The following is a 10,759-nucleotide window of genomic DNA, read 5'->3' on the forward strand; positions in this document are numbered from 1 at the left end:
TTTCAATACACCAAATGGAAAATTCACCACACATCTGCAATATACTCTAGTTCATTCTTCAGTTCTATTCTGTTGCCCTTTTGAATAAAGAATCCCTCTTTTCATCACACAAATACTGATCCTAACTAAACATTCTCACTGATATTAAAGCAAAATCTAGCCCACACATTAGTTTAAATGAATGCGTTTTCCTTGTCCAGCGGTCTGCAGCCAGGGGGACATGACATCCTGTCTCTAACTTTAATTTAGTAATATTACACCAATATGACATACTGGCAGCTTATAGTTCGAGTCCTTTTATTTTGCCCGGGTATTATTTATTTGTATTACTTACTTTGGTTTATTAGTCATACATACTACTATGATTTATTTTGTCTCGCTATGTTTCTATGAATAATAATAATAGGGTTTATATTAAACTATTTTTTTACATGGGAGCTTCTTGGAAACTTAGGTATTACCCCCCTATAATGTTTAGTAACAAAATCATCCTTTTAATTAGCTCTTTTTCTATGAACATTTATTTACATTAATAAGAAACAAGATGCTGTTCTTTAAATTTTCTATAGTGAAAGTTTTTATTAGATTTTTTCCTAAAGTTATAGTTTGTTTGTGATATGCCTGATATATTTTTAGGGGCCAAGAGTGGCCTTACATCCTTCCCCTGAAATCTCCTCTTACTAGTGAAGTTATTATACTAAAGTAGACCAATATAGCTGTTATTTTTCATTGAGGATATTCACTTTGCATACTTTAGACTTTTTTAAATTGGGGATTCTTTTTACCCCTTATTAATACCCCTCTACCTACCTAGTGTTTATGCTTCTAGAAGTTCAAAAGTGTCCACTTTTTTCTTTTCACCTGTATGTGTCATACTATGAATGTGTCATACTATGAATGTGTCATACTATGAATGTGTCATACTACGAATGTGTCATACTATCAATGTGTCATACTACGAATGTGTCATACTATGAATGTGTCATACTATGAATGTGTCATACTATGAATGTGTCATACTATCGCGTGACAAGATGTTTTTGATTCTGCAATATCATTTTGAAGAAAGTGCCACATATGCAACAGTGACTGGGAAGGTTTTTTGTATAGATGATTGCTCTGAAAAGGAAATCACAAAAGTAAAGGGAAAAGAAGGGTTGTACCAGGTCATTTGTGTATAATATTGCCCTTCTGCTATCCCCCTGCTGAGCCATATGGAGAGCTTGGTGCAGAATCACTTCAGCCTCTTCCATCTCATCTTTCATCATGCTCAGCTGAAAAGAGAAAAAAGGATAAGAGTCGTTATTACAAATCGGCTATTGCAAGTATGAGTTCACCTATACCAAACACAAGCTGCTTCTCCTATGGTTAATCCTGGAATCACACAGATTTTGGTGTAGCAGGACTGGGCTATGGCTGTATCAGACTTCCTGTATCTCTGCATAGGTTGTCATTTGAAATGACTAAATACAGTAAATACATCATAGAGGGATAATGTTTAGACAACAAGACAATGAAATAGCTCATTTAAAATAATTTTTGCATTTGTACTTTGAACATAGCACTAGGTTTGAGCTACGCTTGCCATCAATGTGATGTGTGACCAGTAGGCTTGTCTATAAAATGATCCAAAGCACATCAAGCAGAAGCCACTTTTATAACACTTTATGTGCAACAGGAGGAAAGTAAGAGGCCCCATCTGGCCCTTATAAGATCCACAGCACAATAATCAGGAGATCGATAGTAAAGGATAACACAGGATTAAACCTGTCTTATTAAGTACTCTTAGAATCATATATATTTAAATGAACAGGAGCACCAAACCCTATGAAAAAGGGCATAAATGAAAAAGTTTCTCTTTTTATTTGGAAATAAATGCACATAAACAATATTACAAAGCCAGATTAGCCACCACTTTGTTAACAGAAATTATTTGTCCATGTTATCTTTCCATATAAAAAAAAAAAAACAGTTTACAGCCTAATCTTGTCATTCAATAGCAAATGGTCATTAATGTCCCTTTTATAATAATGTTCCCAAAACACACACAAAAAAACAAAAAAAAAGTATCCCCCATTGGTTCCTCTCTTGTGTATACTGAAGAAAAGAATTGTTTTAGTGCCTCAGCCTTCTCCCTGTCACTGTTAATCGTACTTCCCTTCACACATTTTAATGTACCTATTTTTTCCTTCTTAGATTTTTTGCCATTTATGTACTTAAAAAACCTTTTAGAGTTTAACTTAGAGTCCTTTGCAATTAATCTTTCATTTTAAAGTTTGGCTAATTTGATCGCTTTTTTGCATGCTTTGTTACATTCCTTATATATTTGGTATGTTGAGTATGCACTATTTTCTTTGAATAATTTAAATGCCCTACGTTTTTATTTAGCCACATTGGCTTGGATTTATTTTACTTTTATAACCATGCGGTATGTGTGGGGGTTGTAGAATGTTCCTAGCAATATTTTTTTAGGATTTTTTTCCCCCACTCCTTATTTCAACCTAAAGTCTCTACATGATCACCTGTATCATCATAAATATCTTCCCTTATTGAAAATTTAAGGTTAGGTTTAATATACATTTTACACCACTTTTATTGCTCCTGTCCCTCCTAAAGTGATAACCCTCTAAGTTAACTGCGCAGTCATGTGAATCATCCCACCAAGTTTCAGTTATACTGATGATATCATAGTCCTCTTCTGCAACTAAGAGCTCCAGCTCCCCCATTTTACCAGTCATGTTTCTTGCATTTGTTGTCATACATTTAATTTTCATATACTTTTTGCTGCTACTTGGTGCGCTCTCCTCCAAACTTTCTAACGTGACATTTCCTAGTGTACCCTTCTGTCATCCCTTCCTTAAAATATTCTAGGCGACATATTCATAGATATAGGTTAGTTTAAGATCTGCAAATCCTCTGCAGAAATCCTAGGGAGAAAGATCTTAGCCCATAAAGCTTTCTTGTTGGCATTGTTTACATTAGACTCAGAATATAGCTCTGGATAATATTCAAAAAATATTTGTCTGATATCTTTAGCAGAAGTATACCTTTCACCTCCTTTCTTAATAGCAAATATATTATTCCCTTTTTTCCCCCCGTCTTGATCAGTTTAGCAAAAATGTTTTGCAAATTTACCCCTAGAACCTGCAAAAAGTCCTTTTATCTTTAGATCTTCCTGAGCCCCTCCCTGCTTGATAAAAAAAAAAATTATCTTTCCAATTTAGTCTCTCTATATTTCTTACAGGGATTTTTATTTGGATTACTAATATAGACATTGAAGCAATTTTTAATTGGTTAGCCAACTGAATTTCCTTTACTTTTAGCTCTCCCCTTAAAAAAAGCGTTGACAGCTTCCCAGAAAATGTCTATCTTTGTAAAATACAAATTATTATTATCAGCCTATTCTCTCCATTTATGTTTCAGCCACTCATTAAAATGTACATCATTTATCAAATATCTTAAATTATTCAGATTATCCTCTTGTCTTAAACGGGCCTAAATATTTAGCGAGATTTTAGCATGATCAGAAATCATTATGTTTTCGATAAAAGAGTTCACAAGACCCAACATATATTCGACTAATAATAATAAGTCAATATGAGATAATGCTGTTGGATTTTGACTCACATGTAAATGATACAGATAAATCTGCAGATTTTATTAGCATCCCATGGAGCCAGAGAAAATGCGTCCTATAAGATGGCCGGCTCCAGAAGTCCCCCCAGTAAGATTGTGACCAATTCGGGCCAGCTGTAAATTAATCTGCCCATTGATCTAGGCAGTCACTGTTTGGTTTGTAGCTGGTTTAAGCAAGCTGCAGAAGTTTGAAACCTAGGCTACAGAATTTGCTTTCAGACACTCTATGGAGCATGGGAAAAGTACAAAATCAGGGTATTTTAAAAGGTTAAGCAAAACAATAAAGACAGTATATTGCAAAAGTTTTTATGACACATATTCAAACATGTTATCTCAAAGTGATTTATGTCCCTTTAAGGTATTCTGTGGCAGGAACAGATCAATCCATGTGCATTCCTGAAAGAATAAAGCAACTGTTTGCAACACAAGAATATAATTGCTATGTACCAATAATCTGCCATGAATTATGATAGCTGCAAGAAAAAAAAACTGGGTTAGACATCTAAGTAAGGGATGGCCAACTTGTGGCCCATGGGTCACATAGGACCCTCTGCACTAGTTTTTACAAAACTAAGAATGGGTGGACCCAAGAAAAAGCAGAACTGAAAGTGTGTGTTTTGGGGGAATTCTGGTGGTGAAGTAACAAGCTAGCCACAACTCAAGAGTCATCTAGGGGGAGAATTGCATATAGAGGATGCAATATTACCTAATATTATAATTTCTGTGTAGCCATAAATGTATATGTGGTCCTCAAGGGTTCTAAAAAACTGATCTGCGGCCCACATGTGTAAGGAAGCTGTTTATCACTGATCAGAAACATTAAAATGAACCTGGTAACTATATTTGGAACTGTAAATGTTGTTCATGTGGTATGTTAGATGCTACAAATGAGGTCTCTAGAACAAGACCCAGAAATAACTACACTGAACTATACATATATATTAATAGTGAAATTGTAATGCAAATCATAACTTACCTGAAACAGGACTTTTTACTCTTCATTGCTTGACCCATAATGGGTACTTAAAAGGCACATTAAACAATAAATAAATTTCTTGTACCTCCCTCTAATCGTGGGTGTCACCATTTTGGAACCTAAGTTTCACTGAAGGGTAACTGCTGCACAGGTGCAAAACACGTACAGACTGGAATGCAGAGAATCTAGAATTAAACATGGTGGCAACCCATGACTTAAGGGGAGCAGGGAATAGCCACAATACCATGCTTATAAAATATATTTAGTGTTTAATGTCTCTTTAAAGGGTATTCAGAATACAACACCATGTTTGTTGCAGTTAGTTTGCACTGGCTAACTAACCCAACCTTTTGCCTTATTTGGAAGAGCCAATCTAGACTTATTACCGGAGGCCAATTAGGCACAGATATGTATAGGGTAAGGCTTGTAAAGTATGCAGTGTGGATTTCTATTTCTTAGAATTAGAATATAAACAAAAAAAATGTAATGTTTAAAACCTGATATTTAACATCATGACAGAAAAATGTGTCAAGATTTCTATGCACAGCTTAGACTGCAAAATAAAATCTTTACTCTTCATAAAAGATAATTATACTTACATTAATACCAGTTGTAAATATATTCAAGAACAATTTAATTATCCTACACGTTGTCCTATAGGTTTACAAAGGACACATATAAAAGAGGTTCCCTTCTATCTCACCTTGGCTTTCTTTAATAGATATATTATCTGTTCTTCAGACTCTGTATTCTCTTCTTGTTCATTATCCACGAGCTTAGAGAAAAATGAAAATGCTAAAAGAGAAAAAGAAAATATCTGCTGTTAAATTAGCAACCTCCGTATTGTCAGTAGCAAAAACAATTTTGATATAATTAACATTCACTGAATCACAAATGTTCTGAATATAATTTCGACAAAAAAAAACACCTTAAAACACTCTTACTGGTGTGTTAACCAAATCACTATACAAGCAAACGTAAAAGAGGGTCAGTAAGATAATTTATGTAGGTAAACTAAGTACCTGATTTCTTAGAGAAGGCGATGAAACTTGGCAATAAAAGACAAGTGATTTTCTTGTTCAGGTATTCAGTTAAACTTACCGGCTACTGCCAACAAGGGAATGGGAGAGTTCCTCTGGTTCTGAGAGCGAACTAGTCTACTGGCAGCTAAGTAAGATCTTGCTCCTGGTTTAAAGAAAGAAAGTCTGATGCTTTGAGAGCGAAGAGCGCAGGTTTGTATTCGGATCTTGGAAGCAGCCTGTATAGATTGCAGGCTTCCTGTCATTTTCATTACACCAGACAGGATGCTCAAACCGCATACTCTGTGCAGCGCCATCTTTCTACATGTGACCAATTAATGTCATATGACTCACTAGAACAAACGTAGAGTTATTAGAAAAGACATTGGTTGTATCCAAGTTAAAGGGAAATGAAACCCTTTTTTTTTCTTTTATGATTGAGAAAGAGTGTGCAATTTTAAACAACTTTCCAATTTACTTCTATTATGTATTTTGATTCATTCCTTGATATTCTCTGATTGGTGGTTGCACAGGCGACTCATGATTGGCTTACCCATGTGCTTTGCTATTTCTTCAACAAAGGATATCTAAAGAATGAAGCAGCATATATGATAGAAGTAAATTGGAATGTTGATTAATTATCTATCTGAATCATCAAATAAATATTTGGGGTTTCATGTCCCTTTAAGTTTGGGCAAATTTCAAAATCGGTATTGGCAAATTTTGGAATCAACAGAATATTTACTTTATATTATAAACACATTACTTTCTTTGTAAAAATTTTGAATCTTCAACAGAGGTGTGGCTTCACACAACCTCAATAAAATATATTTTAACATTTTTGGTCTGTCAATAAAGAATTGAGTGTTATAGTAATTTAATTTAACACACAACACAAACTTAAACATAAAATTGGCTTTATTGGTTATATGTTACTTTAACTAATACAAAAGATAAAATAATGCAGCACCGCCACATTTTGATTAATCAAACAGGCCTAGATGTTTTTTCACACAAACAGCTCTAATAAAACTATTAAGTTTGGAGATTTTACTTCTGTATAGTTCAGCTTGCTATATTTGTTTTTGTGAACAAAAATTCCATGTCTTTTGATTCATTTGTTTGCGGCAAATCATATAGGATAATAGGTCACTTTGGTAAAGGAACATAAAACTGCAACAAGAAAATAGTGTAAAACACAGTCTGGAACATAAAATGGTGCTTATTTGTTAAGTTAATTTATACAATACAACAGGAAAGCTGTTTTTTAATTATTATTTTATCTGATGGTCAACATTTTATATTTGACTATCCCATTACCAAAGATCACAAACAACTGCTATTTTCTATAAGTTCCCTTTATTGTAAATTGCACTATTATTACTTTATTATTTTATTTCACTTACCTTGAAGCTAAATAACGTGTGGTGTGATTCACAAATACAAAATGCTGCAGCGCAGGGCAAGCTTAGGCTGGCAGCAGGACTGCAAGAGCAATAATTGTATTTCATTCAGGCTCTGACAGTGAGTGTCGCTGGACTGGAAGCTTTGGCTGAACCTTTACAAAATAAAGTATTCAAGAAACAACTGTCAATAAAATACATTTGCAGAAAAATAACATATGCCTGCATACTGCTTAGAACAACATTAAAATATTTTATCTTTAAACAGAAATCTTTTGACATAATATAAGGTGATGGGGGTTGGTCTGGTAGTTGGTGGTGGTACTGTACTGGTGCGGTTGTTTAGTCAGTGCATTGGTTTGGCACTGGCAAGCAGTGGCTCAGGCTGCCACAGACAGGCAATAACCAATTCACTACATTTAGGTAGCGCTGCTAAAACGGCTAAGTTAACTGTAGTTACTAGGTTGGTAGACCAGGTTAGTCACTCTGTAGCAGTGGGTGGTACTGTCTGTCTCCTCATGAGAGTTGTGGTATTGCAAAAAGTTAACCTGTGGCTGGCAGACTGTCAGTGAGTTGATCAGACAGCGATAGCGTGGCACTGGGCAATTATTCAGGTTATAACTTTTACTCGGGGGAGCAGGCAGGCTGCTAAAACCTAAAATGGTGTATGTAGGTAGGTGTGAGCTGCGGGCAGTTACGAGACTACTCAATCAGACAGACTCAGCCCGGACTGGTCTGGAGACTGGTGGTCACAGGGACAGTGGAGGTGGGACCTGTCACCTGACCTGAGAGGAAAAGCCTGCCCTGAGGACAAATGGACAAGGATAGGAAGGTGGTGGACTAGTAGCGTTAGGTGACAGTGGTTTACTAGTCTGTGCCCTCCTGTCACTCACTCAAAGTGTCTAAGGGAGACAGAGGACAGTCCAGACTCCAAAGAGGCATCAGCGATGCCCAATTTAACAGGACATGAACATCAGGATTCAGATACAACATACAATTTTAAACAACTTTCCAATTTTCTTTTATTACCAAATCTGCTTTGTTCCCTTGATATCCTTTTATGAAGGAGCAGCATTGTACTACTGAGAGCTAGCTGAACACATCTAGTCAGTCAATCACAAGAGACAAATACGTTCAAGCACCAATCACCAGCTAGCTCCCACTAGGGTAGGATATGTACATATTCTTTTTCAACAATGGATACCAAGTGAACAAAATACATTTGAAAATAGAAGTAAATTTAAAAGTGTATTAAAATTACATGCTCTGAATCATCAAATTAATATGTAAAAACATACAAACAGCAGCACCCAGATTTTAACGTATCTTATATAAACTGGTGGAAAGCTGAAATTAGATGGTTATACAATGTTTCTGTTAAAATAAAAAATAATGGGGAAAAAAATTAAATTCAAATAATCTGAAATTAAACATTTTTTGTTTGTGCTTTAAATTAGGATAGATTGAAACTAATCTGGTTTCTGCAAGCTGAAAAAGAGCAAATGCAAACTGATAACTGAAGGTGACCTAAACGTTGATATTATTAGAAGTATTCAGACAACCACTGCTTGCTATTTATTATTGTAATTCTGCTAAAAAAATAAAACTAGTATATTCAGCACCAATATAACTAGGCATAAAAAGTATAAAGTAGTTTCTCTCTCTTTGTGCTGGTGGGGGAGGGACAACCAGGTGGTCAGTTTAAAATTATTATGATTCTCTGATTTATTTATTTTTTAAAGTATGCAGCACTGAAAATAAACGTAATAAAATATTAATATGCTCATTTATTTAAGAGTAACATAACAATAAAAAAGTATTATTATAAATAGATATGAAGTCATTTTTAATTTTTTTCACCCTTAAAGTATTTGTCAAACTACTGATCTAATGATTGTTAAACTGAGCCAGGCCAGAATCAGGAAGTGTTGTAATTGTACCAAGCTACTAAATAAAGTGGATTCTGCAAGAGCAGGAGTAGACGTTTATGGTTATTAATGTAAAATATATTTTGATGGTGGACATAATAGATATTGTCAGTGAATAAAGAAATGTGATGATGTGAAAATGAAGCTGGAATGCTTTGCAAATTAAAAACATACTGTAGAGTTTCGCCATTAAAAATCGTGTTTCTAAAAACGTGTAATAATATTAATATGTGCGTCATTCCTGAAGGGATCAAATTAAGAAATGCTTGACAGAAGTGGTTATATAATGAGCCATTAGGCACACACATAATTGCTTTGCAAATTAAAAACATATTGAATTCAAGAAAGAGCACGTGTTTTTATAAAAACTTGTAATAATAATGTGCATCATTAATGATCAAATTAAGAAATGCTTCAAAGAAACAGGCAAGTGGTTATATAATTATCCATATAAGACACACACATAGGCACAGCAGCACTTCCCTGAGTCAGTTAGTGTAACAGTAGTGTGTGTATTATTATTATTATTATTATTAGATATATTATAAAATATACTGTCTGTGAGTCAGTGACCAGAGCAGTCGGTGTCAGTCACTGTCTCGCAGGCTTCACCTATATCAATGCAGCAACACAGGAATATGATTACACACTGCAGACTACAGCAGCCACTTCGTTCTCACTCTGTCTGTCTGTCTCCAATGCTGTAGAGTGGGGGTGGGTGAGGCTTCAAGAGTCACATGAGAGATCACATGACTGAGACATGTGACATCCTTCTTCCTAGTGCAGATAGTAACACGATACACACGCTCAGTTTGTCACACACAACAAGGTTGCCTGATGCTGCTTGAGTCTGAGAAGCACCTGGCATGAGTCCACTCCTTCACCTCCTAACATTAGTAAATTAACACTTACATTACCAGTAGGGCCAGGCCAGCAGTAAAACTTGTCATATTTTACAATGCTGCACAGCTGTTGTATCAGGACAGGAGATTTCCTGGGACTTGTACAGTTTGCTCAAGGTCAGAGGCATAACTAGAAACCTCAGAGCCCCAGTGCAAGAATCCATGAAGACCAGGCAATGGTTATGACGCATACTGTATATATATATAATGTAGCTGTGGTTCTACACTCTCACCTACAAGTATTAATCACCAGTGCTGCTAACAGTAATGCATAGAAGTAAAAAAGACTACACTCACTGGAATTTTAAGTGCCAAACTATTTATTTATTGGTGCAACGTTCAGTGGAAAATCTCCCTGAAACATTACACCAATAAATAGTATGGCACTTAAAGTGATTGTAAAGTTAAGGATTGTGCTGCACAGTATATTAAAAAATTATTAAAACAAAAGAGGAACTTTCATTCATGAAAATTTTAACTGACGATTCTTTGTTAAAATATTTAAAACTAGTCCTAAAGCCCGTTCACACGGGCCATTTCTTGCAGTACAGCGGTCCCAACCCTTGCGCTCTCTCCCTCCCCCTCTCTTTTGCTCTCTCCCCCCTCTCTTTGAGCTCTCTCTCCCCCCTCTCTTTTGCGCTCTCTCTCTCCTCCTCTCTTTTGTGCTCTCTCCCCCCTCTCTTTTGTGCTCTCTCTCCCCCCTCTCTTTTGAGCTCTCTCTCTCCCCATCTCTTTTGAGCTCTCTCTCTCCCCCCTCTCTTTTGAGCTCTCTCTCTCCCCCTCTTTTTTGCGCTCTCTCTCTCCCCCTCTCTTTTGCTCGCTCTCTCCCCCTCTCTTTTGCGCTCTCTCTCTATCCCCCTCTCTTTTGCGCTCTCTCTCTCCCCCTCTCTTTTGC

At 35.8% G+C, this 10,759-nt stretch overlaps 1 protein-coding gene across 3 annotated transcripts in view; it reads right to left on the reverse strand.

Annotated features, from left to right (window-relative positions):
* Positions 1-10,015, reverse strand: part of TTC19 (tetratricopeptide repeat domain 19) — a 94,074-nt gene extending 84,059 nt beyond the window's left edge. Inside the window, exons 1-5 of one of the 3 annotated variants that reach the window (XM_053704581.1) lie at positions 9,875-10,015; positions 7,038-7,189; positions 5,714-5,984; positions 5,316-5,407; positions 1,164-1,274 (exon numbers count right to left, since the gene is read on the reverse strand). In XM_053704581.1, coding sequence (XP_053560556.1) covers positions 1,164-1,274; positions 5,316-5,407; positions 5,714-5,948 — 438 coding nt within the window. In that variant the 5' untranslated portion in view covers positions 5,949-5,984; positions 7,038-7,189; positions 9,875-10,015. Of the gene's footprint in view, positions 1-1,163; positions 1,275-5,315; positions 5,408-5,713; positions 5,985-7,037; positions 7,190-9,574; positions 9,682-9,874 lie in introns of those variants that run through there. The other 2 variants (XM_053704582.1, XM_053704584.1) reach the window with 2 other exon arrangements.
* Positions 10,016-10,759: the final 744 nt, after the last annotated feature.

Source organism: Bombina bombina, chromosome 3 (genome assembly GCF_027579735.1).
Source record: "Bombina bombina isolate aBomBom1 chromosome 3, aBomBom1.pri, whole genome shotgun sequence".
NCBI classification, from domain to species: Eukaryota; Metazoa; Chordata; class Amphibia; order Anura; family Bombinatoridae; genus Bombina; species Bombina bombina.